The sequence below is a fragment of the Engraulis encrasicolus genome, chromosome 22, assembly GCF_034702125.1.
Source record: "Engraulis encrasicolus isolate BLACKSEA-1 chromosome 22, IST_EnEncr_1.0, whole genome shotgun sequence".
Lineage (NCBI taxonomy): Eukaryota > Metazoa > Chordata > Actinopteri > Clupeiformes > Engraulidae > Engraulis > Engraulis encrasicolus.
Window position 1 is genome coordinate 18,435,223 of NC_085878.1, and position 21,618 is coordinate 18,456,840.

The window sequence follows — 21,618 nt, forward strand, 5'->3', positions numbered from 1 at the left end:
TAGCGGCACCACAACGCATTGATTTTCCCCAAGAATGGGCTCAGCCAGGCTAGGTCCGAGGGGGAAAACGCACATAAGTAGGTCTGGTTACAGTTAAGGGTGTTTTTAGTCTCTGCATATTTTGTAGGCTATATTTTGTTTGGACCAATGGCTCATGAAACACAAGAAAGTTTGAGAATACTAGCCTAGTTAGCTCTCCACTGGTGATCCAGTAGGCCTACATAGTACAGAGTACTGTAGGCTATGAATTGGCCAGTCACATCACTGTCTTATTAAAACAGTATTACCTGGCAGGGGCGCTGATAAAAAAATTTGATAGATGAAAGATTAAAATTTTGTGCCCCCAAAATGACAAATTATGTTATCAGCATCCTTCCAGGGCTCTGACGAAGCTGTCGGGCCCTTAGAATCTGTAACACCCTACCCCCCCTCGCGGCCCCCATGTTACCTGGAATAGGCCTGGCCTACCTGCACTATGTCACGTGGTAATAATAGCAAAGAGGCTTGAGACAAGAGGGCTTACTCACGTCATAACAGCGTAGTAGGAAATGATGGCGAGGGGAGTACGGAAATGTTATTCACTGTGGAACAGGTCATAGGACAGTGTGAATGTCTGTCAGCTGTCCTTAATTACCCCCAGCAATTACTGCTGACCAACAGCTGCCGTTACTTGGCCACAAATTATCCATCATGGTGTCGCCCCCACTGACCATGTGCAAGGGAGTACGAAAATGGCATCCATCGCACCCACTGACCAATGACCATGCGCAAGGGAGTTAATTTTCCATCCACTCGTGTCCTCAGGCAACGCCCCCGTACTACACCGTGGCCAATGCATTCCCCGCCAAGAGATTGTTCTTTCTCTTGAGTTTCTTTGATAATAGTCCCTCCAGGAAAGGTTAGCCTATTAAGTGCAGCCTTTCTGAATTAAGTCAAGTCATCAAGTCAACTTTTTTCAAGTCAAGTTTTATTTTACTATATTATCATGACTATTGTTATTATTATTATCGTTATTATTATTATTAATAATAAATTACTATTAATTCCAACTTATCTTCTGTATCATTTTTCTTTGTGATTACTTCCTCTGGGAGGTAATAGGGAGAGTTTGTGGATGGTTGGTTGGCTGGTTTGCAAAATAACTTGCCAACATCATTCTGAACTAGTTGGCAGGTCATCAGGTGGGAAAATTAGGCCTTTCGTGCTGCCAAACTTTTCTCTGTGGATTACTGACCAGAAGGCCTATTGGAACAAATTCAAATATGGGGCCACCTCAGTTTTTGCCCAGAATTCAATATGGCCACTGTTTTCCAAAATGACTGTTTTTCATGTGTTATTAACTATATTTTCATGCATTAATAACTATTTTCTAGCACTATTCTATGACACCCCACAAACTAAAGAAAATGGATTTGAAGTTGGCCACCTGGCAATATCCAAAGGCAAGTGCTGAAAATAATGATTGAAATGCACATAGAGAGTGTATGGCTGGGAACATTGGGCCTATTGTCCTGTCAAGATTTTCACAGCGGATTACAGACCAGAAGGCTTTTTGCAATCGATTGAAATGTGAGGCCATCTCAAATCTGCTCCAAAATTCCATATGGCCTGTTTTTCAAAATGGCAGATTTTCACAATACAAGGGCAAAATGGTCAATAAAGATGACCTACCGGTAATTTCAGTTAAATTATGTCCTATCTCCTTCCAGACGTGAGTACAAAGGTTGGCTACAAAAAGTATGAACATACTGTATATGTTGCCACTTTGAAATATCCAAAGGAATGCTGTCAGAAAACGATTGAATTACAAATACACCGTGGACTGCTGAAAAAGGCTAATTGTCCTGCCAAACTTTTCACATTATATTACTGACCAAAAGGTTTTTAGGCCAACATTTTTTGCAATAAAGTGTGTGTGTGTGTGTATGTGTGTGTGTAGCAGCTTTGTGGCCCAGCACATGTCTTTACACACGCTAACATAGATATTTCATACATTTATCCACCGCTCGTCGTTTCCCCTTATCCCCCACACACTATTCTGCAACCCCCAACCCCCCCCCCCCCCCCCCCCACACACACACACACTATTCTGCCCATCCCACCCCCTCACTCATTCCCCCCAAATGACTTTGAACATGGCATGGCTGTCAAGCTGAAAGGGCTTGATTTGAGTATTTCAGAGAATACTGATCTACTGGGATATTCACAGTCACACACAACCATATCTAGGGTTTACAAAGAATGCTACGAAGAAAAAAAAAAAATGCAGTGAGCAGCGATTCTGTGGGCAAAAATGCCTTGTTGGTGGTAGAGGTCTGAGGAAAATGGCCAGACTGATTTGAGATGATACAAAGGCAACATTAAGTCCAATAACCACTCATTACAACCGAGGTATGCATAAGAGAATCCCTGATTACACAGGACATCAAATCTTGAGGCAAATGGGCTATAGCAGCAGAACAACACATTTGGTGCCACTCCTGTCAGCTAAGAACAGGAAAATGAGGCAACAATTTGGACAGGCTCACCATAAACGACACTAGAAGATCGTTAAAATGTTGCCTGGTCTGATGAATCTTGATGTCAACTGCAACACTCAGGTGAAATGGTCAGAATTTGGCGTCAACAACATGAAAACATGGGTCAACCCTGTCTTACATCAACGTTTCAGGCTGGGGTTATAATGCCATAAAGATATTTTCTTAGTACAATTTGGGCCAATTAGTAGCCTACCAATTTATCTTTGTTGGAATGCCACAGCCTACACGAGTGTTGTTGCAGGCAGTTCTGAAGGCAAAAGGGGGTCCAACCCAGCATTAGAGAGGTGTTCCTAATGAAGTGGCCGGTGAGTGTATATTTAAAGTGTGTAAATGAGTCGTGTGCACAGGGCTCGATTGGTAATCTAGCATAGGCCTACGGGGCGTTTTTCATGTAGGACGACAGTTCTCTAGGGCCGATACTGTGTAGCTCTTTCTTTGTTTGTTTTTTCCATAGAGACCGGCCCTCAATTCATATGGGGCAGCCCATTGGTCTGTTTTAAATATAGACAGTGGAATGAGCTAATAGTTGAAAAGCAGGTAGGGCTGGCCCTGCCATGGCCAAACGGTAGGGCACTGGTTTGCCATGCGGCCGGCTGACCCGGGTTCGATTTTTTGCCGGCCCTTCCCGGTCTCTCTCTCCCCACTCGCTTCCTGTCACCGGCTTCACTGTCCCGTCATAAATAAAGTAAAAAAAGACCAAAAGGGTACATTTGCAAAAAAAAAAAAACAGGTAGGGCTATGTGAGGGGTTGGTCTATGACAATAACGCCCGGGCTGTTTTTCAGTCCCAGTCCAGCCCTCTGTGTGCATCTATATGGTTTATGTGTAATAATCTCATCCTCAGCTCACCCCATGTATAGGAGTGGCTCACACAGCTAGCTGGATAGTCCGCTGCTGCAAAACAAATGACGTTCCAACTCTGTGCCAGCAGCACGTTGCACAGATAAATGCTCATTCATACTTGGCAACGTATTTAGAAATATGTGGGTCGGTATGAGCACTGTGTTTGGACATTTAAGTGTTTTAGTTTGTCCCCTCATACAAAGTTATGGGAAAGTTAAAGTATCTCCTTTTTTATGTACATCTGCATATAACATACCTTAACGCAATCGAGATTGATGTGTGAGAGGAGAATTTTATGGAAGGAGAAGTTAAACAACAGCCCATTATAACCATTTGTAAGATGACATTGCGATATTCTGGGCATTCAGTGTCTCTGTACAAAAAAAAAAAGTCTGTATGGAATTCTATTTTGGCTGTAGCCAAAAGCACTGTTCCATTATGGCCTATTTGTCAATCCCCACTCTGTTATCATCACATACATGCATTACTGAAATGCAATGCCAATGTTGAATGTATAACGGTTGCCTCTTTGCCTTGTTTCTGGAGAGACGGCTATGGCAAAAGAATGTTATCAAAAATAGCATCTCATCTCCCTCCATTAACAAAGAACGCAACTGCTTGGACCTCAAGTTTGTACATCACTTACGCATTCACTTACGTACATCACTTATGTATCCCTCAATTCAATTTTGTAGCCTCTTTCTTGGATTTTTTTTTTTTTTTTAAATAACTAAAAACCAAGGGGGTTGAGGACTGTTACGATCTGCAGACCACCGTGGCCCAGTGGTTAAGGAGACTGGCTTTAGATCAGAGGGTTGCTGGTTCAAATCCCACCCTTCTATTCCCTATTGCACTCCATAGCTGAGGTGCCCTTGAGCAAGGTACCTAAAACCCACACTGCTCCAGGGACTGTTTACCCTGTATACTAGTAACAACTGTAAGTCACTTTGGGTAAAAGCGTCAGCTAAGTGTAATGTGTAACCTCATTCATTATTTCCAGATGTCATTTCCAAAAGTCAATCAGCTGAGCCATTTTTGACTAGATAAATTCATGAAGTCTTGCGTCTTTTCAAGCATATTAATAAGAGTACTTGGTCAGCACGTTTACTATTTTTTATTGGTATATATAAAAATCGTTAGCCATAGTTGATGTTTGGAGATGTTGTTAGTTTAGGAGGCGGGGGAGAGGGCTTGCAGGCTGGTCTTGACAGTGGTCAGGTTCGTCTTCCACGCGCTCAGACTGTCATACAGCTGCTGCCACTGCTGTTTGCCAAAGGTGCGATGCGTGCTATGGCTGCAACAAAAAGCACAACAGATGTTTTTAAAATGTGTAGGCCTACACAACCACCTCACTGCATCTCTGGTCTAGGACACAGTGGTATGAAATTCAAATTCTTTATTAGAGGATAGACCCTTGAGATGAACATCTAGTTTTCGAGAGGGTCCTCAAAATACACACATGGCACACACACACACACACACACACACACACACACACACACACACACACACACACACACACACACACTGAAGCTCTTCCTAAATACCACCAACCCCAACCCCAGTTCCCATCTCTACCTAAAAAGATAGACTAGTTAATTCCATGGATGAAAAGTAAGTTATATATATTGCATGAGAGAACCAAAATACTAAGTCAGAAGAAACAAAGAAATATACATGTTCATACACATGTACTGTATGTATAGAACCAAAATATAAGCAAGTACCAAAATATAAGTGAGCATCGAGCCAGGCAACTGTTTAAATTCAGTGCAAGTAGCAAGTAAATTTGAGTAGAGGTGAGGGAGGTTCCAAATGAACTGTGCTACCTAGCTCCTTTTAAATTTCACAAGTGAGGAAAAATGCATGCACACCCCTACATGATAATCCCAACACTAAACCTTGACTTACCTCACAACAACTTTCCGTTGCGTCTGGTCAATTTTGCAGTACACCATCTTGGTCCGAACAGCTAAAAACATACAAACATGTAAAATTTGGTACAGTAGACATTGTATGAATGCAGTATCCGATAGTTATTTATGCACCAAGTTTACAACAATAGTTAATATTTAACACGTTTTATGCACTGTATATGGATATTTTTGAAAAGACATCGGTTTAGGTCTCTTGTAAACCTCCTTAAAAAATATCACTTTCAGGCGGCAACACCGCACCAGTCACAACAGTGTTTTTATTTTTATCCACATTTTGTGTTTGTACGTAAAGGGATACAAAAAAAAATCTGCATTTAAAAATATCCGCATACACGTTACATAAACAGCGCCTAAACATAAATAAAAGTATCATGCCATTCAGGTACTAGAATGGAAGGAATACTGTTGTCTAGTTGGGCATCCCCTGATCACAGATTATCTTTGAAACCTTTGAAAAGTTACAAGAATTTTCACAAAATCTTGTACGATGATAGCCTGTTTTTCTAGACCACATTAATTACTTTGTAATTCATTTTTGTTCTGGATCCTCGATGCCCTGGATCGCTTGGGTGGGAGGAGTGAGCTCAGCTCTGGTTTTAAACGAGTGGACCAATTGCTGACAGTTGACGTTCATGAAGTATGCTGTTATGCGCCAAAGTGCATTCGCTCCCCAGAGAAGCATAATCAGACCATTCGTGTATTACGAAGTAATTCAAAATGACTGGTCTGGCCTGTCAGGCTAGTGCGATAATACTCTATAACTGATTACGTTTGGGGGCCAGAGCGGTCAACATGGCTGCGGAACCATTAGAATGGAGTTCCAGCTGGTTTCATTTGAGTGTTCGTCAAACACGGGCATGAACGTACCATCGATGACGAAGGCCTCCACCTCTTCTGCTCCGATCTGCAGCTCCTGTTGGATGGTGTCAAAGGAGATCTCCTTGAACTCCACCGCCATGCCCATGAAGGTCAACAGGCGCATCTTGGACATGTTCTGCTCATGGGACAGGCCTACAGCACAAGCGAGAAACAACCACATACACAACAGTCGAAACCATTCAATTCAATATTCAGTAGAGAGTGCCAAGTCATGCATCTTGGATCTGTTTTGGTCATGGGGACCGGCCTACAGTAGCAGAAACAACCATTCAGATGAGATCATACTTAAGCATTAAACTCATTATCTACACTATTAGTAATACAATTTGTAATTTGCGGTCAATATTCAGTAACAAATGCCCCTAGTGATGCCTCTTGGACTTGTTTTTCTCATGAGACAGGCCTAGAGCAGGAGATATAACCAAAGACACAACACCAGACAAGCACTTAAATCAACATTCAGAGATGACACCTCACCACAATTTAACTCAAGATTCCACAACAAGTGTGCCAACTGACGCATCACCTGTCAAATTAACAACAGATGCAACACCAGACCAGCATTTAAGCAAACAAGTCAAGAAGTGATGCATCATCTAGCCTCATTGATCTTTTTTCCCATGGTACACCACATATGGCTCCAAACTGATTATCAAAGTCAGCTTTAAATGCAGGACTTGATAGGGCACATGATGGAATGTAACATTTGTCCAGCAAAAGGAAGCTCATTAATGGGCAATACTACATTCTTCTTAAAGTTTCACTTCACAAACAAAAAAAATACATTGTATGCTGGTTGTGCTAGCACTGAAAGCTCCCATGTCATGAGCTGCTCTCTCCCAGCGGTCGGCATTCAGACTGCTGACACTCGCATTCCTGCAGCCTGCCAACATGCATGCCCCATGCATACGTGACTTGGCCACTGTGACCATCTGCATACTAGTTGCCCCATTTGATGAGCTCTTCAGTTGAAGGGGTTGCTTCAACACATCGTTTTGAATAAGAATCAGCAGCACGTCACATAATAATGTACTCACCCAGAGAATCGATGAAATCCTTATTGCTCTGGTAGAATTTCACATAGGCTACAAGCTTCGCACTGACGAAAATGGTGAGCAGCTGGAAAAGAGAAAAAGAAACAGAAAAGTCAAATACATCTACATAAAAAAATCCAAGTTTGCTGCATATGTTTAGCTAAAGAAAAGGAATGAATGCAATCGTCTAGTGTACTCACATCATGGATGAGCTCCCCCTCCAGGAAGCGCACAGGCTTCAGAGCCAGCAGGTGGTCAAACAGGAACGTGTTGGGGTCCTTCAGAGCACGGACGATGCATCTACATAGAAAAGTGCCATTCATTTAGTCTAGTAAACTAGCCCCACCTGCCAGCGGCCAAAATTATTTTGCTCACATTTAGTCTGGTTTATCAGGCTACCATTCATTCACAGTTACGCATCTTACAGTGTTGAAGAAAATACAGTCAATCCGGAAAGTATTCACAGCGCTTCACTTTTTCCACATTTTATCATCTTACAGCCTTATTCCAAATGCTACAAATGAATCTCTGTTGTCAAAATCCTACAGAAATTATTTCATTATGACCATGTGAAAAAAAGATGTCTTGACAGTGGTGGTAAACAAGTGAGTTTCACAAATACATCATCTGGCTAGTCAATCATGGTAGTGGGACTGACATGGTTTGGGGATGTATGAATGCAGTCAACATTGGAAATCTGAATTACACCTAAAGAAGCATGCATGTCAACATGCACAGTGACTACAGAAGCAGATCATTATACTCTCCATAGGATTTCATTCAAAACTCACACCCATCTATTTTAGCCAGGTGCAGACTCAAAATGTACAATTTCAATGTAATGAAAGGTTGAAACACACACCGACGACCTCCCTTTAATCCCTTTTCATTTCGAAATGAAACAATGAATGTAGTTGCTGCCAAAGGTGGTTCTACAAAGTATTAAGCAAAGGCTGTGAAAACTTTTGTAAATATGATTTCTTAGTTTTTTTTTTAATACATTTTCAAAACTGTCAAGACAACTTTTTTTCACATGGTCATAATGAAATAATTTTGACAACAGATATTAAAGGGACACTGTGCAGGAAATGGTCAAAAAAGGTACTGCAACTATGCTGCTTATTGAAATTGTGCCGCCTATTGCCAAATTTGACCTTTTCATGACAGTTTACTAAGTAATAAACTAATATTTACTAGTATGGTCCAAGTAAAGTCATTTTTGCAGCTAAAAATCACTATTTTTGGAAATTCAAAATGGCGGACCATGGAGAAGATCCCTCTTTTCATGTATGAAAAGTGCAATTTTTCCAGTCATAATGAATACTTAGAATTTGATGGTGGTGGTAAGTATTCATGAAAAAGGTACCATTAGTGAATGGGTAGCATGAATTCTGGAAATAAATAACTAAAAATCTCACACAGTGTCCCTTTAATTTGTAGCATTTGGAATAAGGCCGTAAGATACTAAAATGTGGAAAAAGTGAAGTGCTGTGAATACTTTCCAGATTGACTGTATCCCAGGGGTGCTGAGGTGACAGCCCTATTGTACATAGTGAAAGCGAAAGCCCATTGGGAAACTCCAACTCCCATTGTCATTGTGACACAGCACTCCACAGCACACAAGTGAATGCTGCACACAACGAAATTGCATTTATGCCTCACCCGTGCAAGGGGGCAGTCCTCAGTGGCGCCCCATGGGGAGCAGTGCGGTGGGACGGTACCATGCTCAGGGTACCTCAGTCATGGAGGAGGATGGGGGAGAGCACTGGTTGATTACTCCCCCGACTCCTGACCCGCCAGGTTGGTGGGGGGAGTAATCAACATCCCATCCAGCCCACGGATGACATGGAAGAGCATAAAGTGTCTTTGGATTGAACTGAGTGTTCATGCTTATTCTGTCAAGATCTCCTCTTCACACTTACACTTAACATATCTGAATCCAATAACTGGATGATCTACCCATCAGAAGATCAGTCTGCTCTTTAGATCACATGTTTGACAATATGAGTGGGCGCCAAACATTATATATACAATTCATTTGTAAAAGCTGATTTAAAATGTACTATACTGCCCAAAGAGATGTGCGTTTGTACTGCACAGAGCTAGGATCTTTTATCCTAGTGCGGGAGGTAAATTATGGAATCAGGGTTGTTTCAGTATACCTGTGGGCGTCAACGCGGGCTTGTGAGGCGTTGTCTTCTGTGTAACTGCCCAGAAGCTCTACCATCACCTTGGCAGCTGCTTCACTGTGGAGTGGAGGAGAAAAAAAAGACAATTGAGTCAGTATCCTTGTTTACATATTATTACTGCTTTATCTTTGCAAAAAAAAATCTTGAATCACAAACCCTGAGTACCTCTTCTTGCAGTCCACCAGCGCCTCATACACAAGCCTCAGCAGAGTGTGCTTCTTCTCTGTGTTGAGGTTCCAGTCAACAATCCACTTTCGGACCTTAATTGAAAATGAAATGAAAAATGACATCAAAAAATTGTGCCAACAGTAATGTTAACATGTGTAACGGAGGCTAACTAGCAGAGTCTGTAATATAGAGGCCTTGGTGTCATGTTAGATATTATATTTTTCAAATAAAAGACAATTTCTTGTTTCATGGTATGAAACCTCCCTCCCAAAGCCTCATACAGTGTCGAAGCCGATGGACTGGGAGACTGGTCTCTTGGTCAAGTGGTATCGTACCGTGTCTCCCATTACCGGGCCGTTGTAGTTGACGAGGTTGCAAGTTCGATCCCCAAGGGGGACGAGCGGGTGTAAGATGACCTCCGTCACACATGTGTGTAGTGAAGCTTAACGGTGACTACATACCTGATCGAGGTCTGTTGGTATGAAGGCGATGGCATTGCAGGTGGCAGCCACTTTAATGAGACTGCAATACACTGTGTACCTCACAGGCGTGTTCTCATCCATCCCATGGAACAAGTTACTGAGACTAAATCAAGAGACAGAAAAAGGATTAGTTACCAGTGCACCCCATATACAGGCATTTTGCCACGTCTAGCAATAAATAAGGATTCAAGAGGCAGCCGTGGCCTAGTGGTTAGAGAGTTGGTCTTTCAATCTAGGGGTTGCAGGTGCGAATCCGCCCTGACCTCTCCCTATATCTACATGACTACATCCATGGCTGAAGTGCCCTTGAGCAAGGCACCTAACCCCACATTGCTTCAGGGACAGTAACCAATACCCTGACAAATAATGACTAAGTCGCTTTGAATAAAATGAAGCGTCAGCTAAATGTAATGTAAGGAAGAGACAGACGATGAATTTTAAAGCTGGAGATGAATGCGAGGAGGACGTACAGCTGCATCCTGAGAGAGGGACGCTCGCCCTCCCGGAACTTGACCAGCTTCTCACACAGGCTCTCGATGAGGGCCTCCTGCTTCTCCGTCTCCACAATGAGGAGAAGGGAGACGATGCTGTTCATCACACTCTCCACGTCTGCAGAAAGAAACGGAGGAAGAGAGTCAGACTAAGTCAAGAGATCAAGGAAACAAAGAATTGTTCAATTCAAGGTGTTGTAATCAGAATGGACGTCTTTCGCCTTAACGGTCAACAGACATACCCCCCCCCCCCTTCCCTCAAAGGCTGGCCCACTGAAAAGCAACCCATACGTACCTTTGTCATCATCTTTCAGGCAGACATCACATGCCTCGATGATCTGAGCCAAGTCAACATAGGGTCCACCTTCTGAATTCTCCTCAGAGATCTCACCTCCTTTAGACTTGATGTAGGCTCTCAGCTCAGAAGCCTAAACACGCACACACAGTAAACCATGGAAGCTTTGTCAATTCACTGACTAAGCTAGTTCACGTCAGGTTGTATCTGCCATCACTGACACACTGTCTGTCTGTACCAGCTGGACACAGGAACACAAGGCAAACAAGACACAACTCCAAGTAAAACAAACCAAAACGTGTCAAATATGTTCAAGAACGATAACAACACCGACCATCCCAGCGGCACACATTTGGAACATGAGCAGTCAACAATGTGCAAATTATAGATTGCTAGCATTACCAGCTAAGCTAAGTCAATGGTCTTTTTGCTGATGTGCTAGGAGATGCTATCGGGCAAGCTAACGGTGCGTTATGTAAAACTGCTCGTTGACACAAACCATGGTAAAGTTTCAAGTTTACAGAGGAAAATGTTTAAGGTTTACCTGATCCTCCTCTGTTATGTCAATAAAAGCCGGGACACTCATTTTTGTGATTTATTACAGAGCCAGATGTAATCCACGCTCAAACCACGGTTCACCGACCGGAAGAGAGAGAGCCGACAGCCAGGAATGTATTTCCGGGTTAAAAAATTAAAGCGGCAGCAGAGAAATTTTAAGCGGTGGTGACACTATTTTTGTTCATCATGACAGCATTCACATGTTGTACCATTCCTTCATTTACCGGTACATTCAATACAACCCCTGCAATAATCTAACTTTATCTGGAAGGCTTTGTCTGAAAACTTTATTATTTCCAGTTATTTCGAAGGCTAATGCAGTAGGTAGGCTGGTGTAAAGTAGACCTACCAAAGACAATGAAAACATGTTCAAAACTTGTAATTCACATCATGTTAGCCTTTAAAATAGTGCCATCTCACCAGCAAGTGTATTTATGTTTGTTAATATGTCAGCAGGATTCTGCAAGAAGAATTCATTGTTGAGGAATGGACCATGCGTGGGCCCAAGAAGATCAGTTGGAGTCGAGAGGGCAAGGGTCCTATTCAGTTGTTTTGCTTCTTCCTACCAGTAGGCTAAGTGAAAGATGGGGTAGGCTAGGCCTAAAAGATGGGGTGAAAAAATGGGGTTGTAACACTCCATTTTACAGTAGGCTAGGCCTATTACTGCATGCAGCGAAGGCAGTGGATGTGAAAAAAAACAGCACACCCCAAAATATACTGCACTTTAATAACCTGTTAAGCCAGACAATAGGTAGACTGGGGTAAGATGAGCCACTTTTTAAATTTTTCGTCACAGCTAAGCGATGAAGGCGTATTTGGTTAAAATTTTCACATCATACCAAATTTCAAAGTGTCCTGATACTATTAGAGCAAAAACTAATTGATAAACTGTCATGGTTAAAATGATATTGCCTTTTAAAAATATTTTTTCAGGTGGCTCATCTTACCCCATGTACGGGGTAAGGTGAGCCACTGCTTGGGGTAAAATGAGCCCAGGCAAAAATCTCAGCTAAACAACTTTTATTTATTATAACAAATGTAACTAATGAATCTATGAAATAAAACAACTAAAGCAACAGAACTATGCCAAAAAATACATATTGTGGGCCCTTACAGCTTTGTTTGAATACATTGGCGAACAATGCAGAGTGCAATGTAGAAAAAAAGTTAATATTATTGTTTGAATTGGCTGAAACATGCATAAAGTCATTAATCTCAAATCACCTAGGTATGATATGCAAGAAATTATCTGGTTATGCTGAAATATCATAATTTGGTGTTCAACCATTATGCATCCCATTAGGATAAGCGGCTCATCTTACCCCATCTCGAAAGGCTCACCTTACCCCGATGCCAACATTATGTAAATAAATGCTCATAAAATTATCATAAAAGTGCAAAAAGACTTAAAATATCGCTCATATAGTAGCTTATTACATAACGTTTCAGACATGATGAGACCAGAAATTGTTCTATTTTTGTTTTCTCTAAATCATCCATGTTTTGAATATACATGGAATTCACTTAAAGAGCAAAAAAACACATTTTCACAAATATCACTCTTGCCAAATTTGGTACATGCTTCACTTTTTCACAGGTGTTAGAAAAGGATTTCCACCACCTTAGAATGTGGTGATATGTTAAAATGTATTCACCTTTTTCGAGAAAAAGGGGGTGGCTCACCTTACCCCGTGGCTCACCTTACCCCAGTCTCCCCTATAGTTTGATTGGGGACCGGACCGTTGGCAAAGCTGTGAAACCTGTGGTTGGCATTCAAATCAGTTCTTTGTAGGCCTAACCTGCTTAATTGCAGGTGATATGCCATGCAAGTATAGCCACACCAAAACTTGTTACACAGATGGAGCATTGTAATTTGAGGACAGATTTTGTGTCCTGCATTAGGCCTATGACGCAGTGCTAGACTAACTCATCAAGCCAAACAGTTTTCTGGTGCTTTTCTGGCGGGTTATTCTAGACTTTACTGCAGTAGGCCTATGCAGTGTTTTGGACACAAAATAGGCCTAGGCCTACTGCACAGTTGGGTGAAAGACGTGCAAAATTAAATTGTCCTTCAGTGTAACGGATACCTTCTGCTGACTGTAACTGTAAAGAAACATGATTTTAACCAGTGGGGTAGTCTACGTAGAACGCGGGTATACGGAGTATACCCACTTCTAAATTTCAGGGATTTCAGTATACCCACTTAAAATGGATTGATCTATTATTTTGAATAGCACAAATATATACAGTATACACCACTGATTCTAACATTGTTTCAAGTCCATGGATGACAGCAGAGGCTTTCATGAATTCACTGTGAAAAAAATAAAATAAAAAGAGTCATGTTTTTTACAGTTACAGTCAGCAGAAGGTATCCGTTACACTGAAGGACAATTTGATTTTGCACGTCTTTGACCCAGTTCTGTTTGAAAATGCAGTGTTGCAGTTTTTCACAAGTAGTTAACTCACCATTTAAAGACAGCCAGGGCATTTACTTTAGCCTTATTTTGGCAAATATTGTAAAATACATCTGATGAAGTGAGTTGTCATCACTTGCAATATGAATACCTATCTGTTCAGATAAATAGGAATGTAAGAATTCTAGCCAATACTGCCAATGCTAGGCCAGTTTGGGCACATCAGAAATGATAGCTATCTTGTGCCAAGTAATGATAAGCTTACAGTATGATGTAGGTGATGCTTTCAGCCTTCAGCTTTTTGGGTGTAAATGGATTGATAATTTCACTGTATCTGTTTTGCCAAAGGCTTCATTTGTAATGTGCAGCCAGTCTGTAGAGGGTTTTGCAATGTGACCTCCTTGCTGAGGTCAGCCATAGTGCAGTGAGTGGTGCAGACGTCTCCTTGTGCTCAGTTCATGTGTCACGGCAGGGGGAATTTATTTCTGCTCGGATTGCCGGTGTTTCTCCGCAACTTCCCTCCGACCATTAACAGAAAGCACCCCTCCCATTTTCTCTTTGGCATTGCACTTTTATTTCTTTCCCTTTTTTTGTGCCCGTCTACTTATTTCCTTGGTGACGGTTGTCAACCAACAGAGTTGCACAAATGGGTTTCCAGTTAAACACAGGCACATTACAGTATGATAATAGGATTGCAGCAAGTGATGGATCATCTTAGTACGATCATTTGATTCATGTCTCCTAGGCAAGACCTGTGCTGTGTCTGCTTCAGTACTAACCCAAGATGTGAAACGTTCCCCCTGATAAAGACCCCAGCACTGCATGCTCTCAAAAACGGTACAATTCCCACAGTCCTTGCCCTGTTCTGTGCTCGCCTCCCATCCCAATCGCGGGTCTCATCTATCAGCTGGGTCAGTGACCTCATCAGAAGGCGCCCTGCCTGAGTGGTTTTCTGGTGCCCTGGGTGACTGACTTCATGGCCGAAGACCCAAAGGGGTTTTTGGGAGGAGGGTGGCTCATGATTTGAGGAGTGCAGGTGAAACTAATGGGAAGCAAACAACCCAGTCGCTGTGCTGTGCATGCTTTAATAACAACAAACTCTTCTCACTGCAGTCTTTGCAGTAATGATAATAGGCTGTCATTTAATAGCAACATATATCCTCTCTAGTCAGGCATAATGGTTGCATAATTCAGTTGGTCAGTTTTGATACTAGTTTATTGATCACATGTTGTTAGAACAAATGGTATATATCTGGGTCCCGGACTGTGTGATTTAAATATTATCTTGTTGTTCTGCTGTTGAAAGAAAAAAATATTGACATATAAAATATGATTTCATAACTAAATAGTAATCTTACAGTAGAGTTAACAGCCACAACTAACCGAAGTCTGTTTTGGCTCAAAATATATTATTAGCACATAAGCTTAAATCGTATATGCCTAACACTCTGACCTCTAATAAGGAAAGTCATGCATCATTTAGAAGGCAATTAGGATACCCTAGCTGTTGAACTTTTACCAGAAGAGACTCACCAGAGCCACAAAGACACTTGATTCAAGGGCAATCTTACACTTTTAAGTGGCACAGTCATGGCCTGGAACTGATGAATGGCCACCTTTAAAATGATGGGGTTTCAGAATTCAACAGGAATGCTCAGCATAGTCTTCTTGACTTTCAGCCCATGCCACTTTAATTGTGAAAAGTACATTTCAGTAGTTCAGCAAATGTAACTTTTTACTAGAGGTATGGTCAGTATGTCTAAGGATTGTATAAAACTTAAAAAACAACAGTGTAGGACCAACTTTCTAGACTTTGATTCCTGAGTTGACAGAAAAACAAGGCTCAAGTTGAGTGTAGTGAAACCTACGCATCAACATCCATGTGACCGTCTGATAAAGATGTAAGCTATCGTCAAAACATGTCATGTAAATGATAAATGTTTTACATGCCTGAAGTATAATAAAAGCATAAGGTTTAACTTTTCATTGTCAAAAGTCATTCTCCTTAAATTGGCCATTTGCCATGAACAGCAGAGAGAGTTGTATTTAAGCTAATACTCTGCAATACTGACCAACCAGTTTGAGGTCAAACAGTCAGCAGCCGCTAATGCCCTGATGATGAAATCGGAATTCTCATCTGTCTGCATCATTCTACTCGGTCTGCATCACAACTCTGACTGGAAGCTTCACAGAAGAACCATTAGTTATAACTGATTTCCCATAATCACAGATTTACAATAGGCTACTGACAAACAACATAAAAAAATAAAATGACTATAGTTGGAGCAGGGCAATGTGGGAGTACAGGTCCACAGAATACCTCTCCAGAGATAAATACCTTCTGATTCCCACATCAATTAAACATTTTGACGATCTGATGTTTTTTCATAGCATATGAATCAAGTAGGTAGCAGGCTTCACTCAGGTTTCTTGATAACTTTTTAGGGTGCTGTCCCAAATGAATACTTAGAATCAAAGAAAAGGAGGGCGCACCTTGCATCAAATTTTTTTCTTTTATTTTTCTGTGCACAGACGCGTTTCGGCGTGTGCCTTCCTCAGTGTGCAACCGTTGCACACTGAGGAAGGCACACGCCGAAACGCGTCTGTGCACAGAAAAATAAAAGAAAAAAATTTGATGCAAGGTGCGCCCTCCTTTTCTTTGATTTTCATAGCATATGGCAATTAGCTATATACCTGTAAATACTATTAATTAATTAATTGATTGATTGATATATTGACCTGGATAACTGGACCTCACTCTGTGTAATTTTAGCAAAGACAAATTAATGGTTGAATTTCAGTAAAGGTATTGCATTTTCAAAACTAGAAGCACTCAGAGAGTGCAAACCTCCGCCAAGGCCATGGGGTCACTGATGCCATAACATCTACTCATTGTGGAATCCTATATGCCTATAATATTACTTAAAAACATTTGAATATGTTACACCCTAAGTCTTTTTTGTTGGAGATACTGGCATGTCGAAATTCGCCCAATCCCACAATGGTGAAGAATCTTTTTACCACCAAAATGTAATCAGTTGTTCCATTTGGCATTTCCAACAACTCCACAAAATGTCATCAAAATCCGTTCATGTCTTTTTGAGTTATCCTGCTGACAGACAAACAGACAAACAAACCAACGCGCAAACAAACACAACCTCCTGGGCAGAGGTAAAAAATTAAATCCCCACCAGTCATTTAATACTTTGTAGCCTGATGAACACAATCATTTTGTAAATCTCTCTCTCTCTCTCTCTCTCTCTCTCTCTCTCTCTCTCTCTCTCTCTCTCTCTCTCTCTCTCTCTCTCTCTCTCTCTCTCTCTCTCTCTCAATCATGGTTCCATGAGAAACCCTGGGCTGATGACTCTTCAAGGGTAATCAAATGGTTTAATGAAACCTTTCTTCCAAATGTATTTAGTGTTGCCTATTGCTATCACTGACTAGAAAATATCCACTAAAAAGGCAACTTTTGATGTTTGAAGTTTCTCAAACCTTTATTGTTTCTAGTAACCTCTTTTTGAGGGCTCACTTGGGACAGTTGTGTCAGTTGTGGTATCCCCTGATGCCTGGGTGTGGATGGGCAAAGATGTTGCTGTGGTCTTTTTTCTGGTAAATCAGCTGATCTCTTCACCTCTGATGTGTGGGGTGAGTCAGAGGCACCTGCTGTGAACAGCCCATGCGATGACCACTGTGAACGCTCTGGGAGCTGGAGAGGAGGGAAAACCACAGCGGCATTCCAGACACACAAAGCCACAATTTGTACATCGTCGCTCTCATGGCCTTGATGAACGAGACACCTATTCATTTATTTTCAACTCGTTCTCTCTCTCTCTCTCTCTCTCTCTCTCTCTCTCTCTCTCTCTCTCTCTCTCTCTCTCTCTCTCTCTCTCTCTCTCCACAAACCCAAGCATGTTTTGTTTCAAGGCGGAAAAAAACCCTCAAGTCCCTCACATTCAAAAACTTCCTTTGGCGAGATCTGAGCCTTTTTAGCATTAAGAAGACACAAGACATTCTCAAGACCTTCACTTGTCAGAAGATAAGTGCCCGGGGTTCTGATTTGTGTTTCAGCTCCATGAGGCCTTTCATCTGCTGCTAACAGTGTTCACAACCCAGAGATTGTGAGAAGATAAGAACCTTTTGTCCACTGAACTGGGACCAGATACACACACTCAGGTCCGCTGTCAGCTATGGCTGGGCGCTGGACAAAGTCATGTGAACCACCCCCCACCCCCCCATACATACAATGTAATTCTGAGCCCTCCCTCTCCCGGGGACCGGGACAACTGACCCGTTTGTTCCCTCATGTCAGCTGGCCTACACACACTCCCATGAGTTACATAGCGAGACTGAAGTGTCATCTCAGCGAGCAGTGCATAAATTACGCATTGCTGAAGAACTCGCAACACATATGAGTTATGGCAATTAGCTCTTTTCCCTTCTCTACTGTACAGCACAATCGTTACCAACCCACCAGATGTCTCATTAATCCCCATTTTGCCGGAATCGCCCGTGTTTTCATACTTCCCACAAACGACTCAAGGACATGGCCCTATGGAAAGGCAAAGTGAAAGAAGACAGCTGTCTGGCTGTTTGACAACGAGCCACTTTATCTATCTGTCTGTTGAAGTATGGCTAAACAATTCTGAGAGCTTCATCCTATGCTTGAATCACTGGCAATGCCAAAAAAAACAAGGTACCAAGGTAAAGTATTGTGTGAAAAATATGCACCAGGAATGGTGTGATAACATCGTTGTTTACAGTTGCTGTGTTGGTGGTGATGTATAGGACACACACACAAGTGTGTTGTAGCAACCCACTGCCTCCTTATCTTTTTTGCTTTGATACACTGTTTGCTGGGAATGGAGGATATGAGGATGATGTTTTTTGGCAGTGATGACCAGAGTGAGTTGTGTATTTCTGCTGTGTAGAAGCAAAAGTGTTGCAGATAAACATTCCAGGGCGTGAATGATGTGGCTTCTCACATGAGTCTTGTTGTTAACTACATGTATGCAGTGTGGGTCTGTCTACCGCTGATAATGTCTGACTAACCTGACAACAGATCCTGTGGTGCTGATCTGGCTTAAATGGTTTATTTTAACATAGTGATGTGCATGTGTCATCAGTTGAAGCACTTGCCTTCTCGCACTTTGTATTTCATCATGACACTTACTGTAATCACTGCTACCCAACTCTTAAAAGTTCATATAGCAATGCAATTAGTAGCCTACTTTTATAGGAGTAATTGCATCAGGTGTAGGCCTATAAAATCAATGTTTTTTCAGCATTTGGTTTATGGGTGGTGGGAATTACAGTCCCTGCTTTGCTTGAAGCGGTGATTAAAGATAATGCTACTGATTGATAGATTATGTAATTAGACCCCATCCCTCCCTCGTGTTTGGTTGTTGATGTGTCCAGTGAGCATGGGCCAGGGAATGGCCGGGGGAGAGGGCAAAACAGATGGGACAGCTGCCACATTAATCCTCACTATCTTGCAGTCTGAACAAGGTAAATTGTCTTCTCAGCTGACCACTTTTGATGGAGATCCTTCGTGTCAGGACCTAATGGGCTATCACACCCAGTCAATTTTCATGTGGTAATGTGTAGTTTTTAATAGAAAAATGAACAAGAATGTCACCCTGTACATAGGCTGATAACTTTCCTCCTTTCAGTTTTGGCTAAAACATGATTGCAAAGAAAATGAAATCAATAATATCAAATACAATATGTTCCACCACTAAATATGAACAGGGACTGCACATGAAAACTAGTCAGTGATTAAATTTTCTGTTCTGGACATGCTCTATTAGACCGTGTTAATTTACCAAATAGCCTATAAATATAAATAATACATGTCGCTACACAAGATGTTCACACCATTCAAAAACCTCTTAAATTCCTATGATCTCAAAATCAATGATTTATGACAGGCATTAAATCAATCAACTCTAACATCCAAAATACCAATGTTCAATATTTCTGTAGATAGTTGAAATAAAACTATATAAATCAGACGTGTGAAGTTACATGTACACTCTTCGATCTGCTTAGCAAAGCATCTGTACTGTGTGGCAAGGCAGAGAGTCTGAACAAAGTTGATTGACACATGGAGTGGAGTGACTCATGGGGACTTTTTCTGACCGCAACTGAATTAACTATCCAAACTTTTTTTTTTTTTTTTGCTGCCGTGCTACTGACTGTATTTCCAGATGTATGTAGTATGTAGAGGGGAAGGAGGGCCTATTTGGAGATCTCACAGGGGGCATATGACTGGGAAACATCCCTGCTCCTGGGATTCCCTCCTTGGCTGCGCCCCTAGCCCTACTCCATCCCAAGCCTAAGCCCAACCCCAAGCCCAGGACAAATTGAGATACAGCCTCTGTGATACATACCAGGTGCCTGTAGACCACAGTAGTGGTTAAAATGACTTGGACTCCTTACAGTAGTGCCATACCTATCTGATCTGGTGTATATGAAAAAAGTAAATCTGATTCATATGAAAAAGTGGCATATTTTGATACAGCGGAAGACAGCAGAATATTTCTACTTAGTTAAAAGAAGATTAAAAAGAAAATAAAATAACCATGAAACAATGTGCTAAGTAAATTAACACTGTTGATAGATACAGTATGACTGGACATATCATATAGTGTGTTATGTAGGGACTTACCCACATACGTCTTTCTATGAGTAGTGTGCAAGTGTTGCAATGACCAACCAGTTTTCTATGTTCTGGTAAGTGATGATTGTTATGGTCAAGTTCAGGCTGAGTTCACCTCAACAATATCATTGGGAAAGACTGTTTTACAGACGGTTCAAGTTTCAAAGACCAACATACACTAGTCTTTTTGGAGTGTCTGTGGAGTTTTCTTGAAGCTATTGTATTGTGTTCGGATTCCTACTGTCTTTTGTTCATGACACAAAATTTCAAAATTATAACACTGAAATTGAATGTATCCAAATAAATGAAAAACACCCCTATTAAAAGGATGTCTGCTGACTTGATTCATTTTAAACACATATTTAAACATACAAAATATCTTACATTTTAATCAAATATAAATTAATACCTTTTTAATTAAAAAATGTCTTTTGAAACGACACCTGAAAAGAGAACCTTGTTAATATCCGTCTGAACTTCTTAAACACTTCAGGCAAATCTGTCTTGCTAAGAAAACAATTGTCAGCAAAGAGTGTGGGATGTTTCCAAAGTTCCCAGGAATCTATTAAACATTTTGCTAACCTGCGGCCAAGCTTCCAATGCTGTGAGAGCACTCGTCTATGGGGAGCAGGGGAATGATGCATCGGAACCTCTGGCTTTATATCAAGAAAGCAGCTTAAACTGTGATGTTCCAAGAACAAAGCTTTCTGTTGGTTAATTAACGTTCACACACGCACAGGTTTATGTCAAATGTTATCCAACTCTTGATAACACAGGAGACAGGCTAATGGAAAAACAATACTCCTCACAGCTGAAACATATTCGTCAGTGGCAGGGGCTTGACAAGAGAGTTCTGTGGCGCGTCAGTCTGAATGAATTCTATGAACTATCAATCTCTGATATGTGGAATTGCTGATGTGAGGTCCATCAAAACAGCTTATATTAACAATAAATTATTACTAGATTTATAATAACTGTGTATAGATGAATTGTTATATATGATAGGCTACATGGTGTGTGCAATGAGTAAGTCATTGAACATTGAAATATGATACAATATTCCTACATTGATATTATATTATATTATATTATATTATATTATATTATATTATATTATATTATATTATA

General features: G+C 41.2%; 2 protein-coding genes across 3 annotated transcripts in view; both read right to left on the bottom strand.

Annotated features, from left to right (window-relative positions):
• The window catches only part of LOC134438423 (WD repeat-containing protein 76-like), an 89,639-nt gene that overhangs the window by 38,070 nt on the left and 29,951 nt on the right, over positions 1-21,618 (bottom strand). The window lies entirely within an intron of this gene.
• Positions 4,482-11,540, bottom strand: eif3m (eukaryotic translation initiation factor 3, subunit M). 2 transcript variants are annotated; one of them, XM_063188808.1, is made up of 11 exons: positions 11,402-11,540; positions 10,858-10,990; positions 10,542-10,680; positions 10,051-10,174; positions 9,578-9,681; positions 9,395-9,478; positions 7,433-7,532; positions 7,236-7,317; positions 6,187-6,330; positions 5,294-5,354; positions 4,482-4,676 (listed from the first exon to the last, which is right to left on the bottom strand). In XM_063188808.1, the coding sequence occupies exons 1-11, from the start codon at positions 11,441-11,443 to the stop codon at positions 4,553-4,555; spliced, it is 1,137 nt and encodes a 378-aa protein (XP_063044878.1). In that variant the 5' UTR covers positions 11,444-11,540; the 3' UTR covers positions 4,482-4,552. The 2 variants fall into 2 exon arrangements, with proteins under 2 accessions (XP_063044878.1, XP_063044879.1); XM_063188809.1 differs by having other exon boundaries at positions 9,587-9,681; positions 11,402-11,521.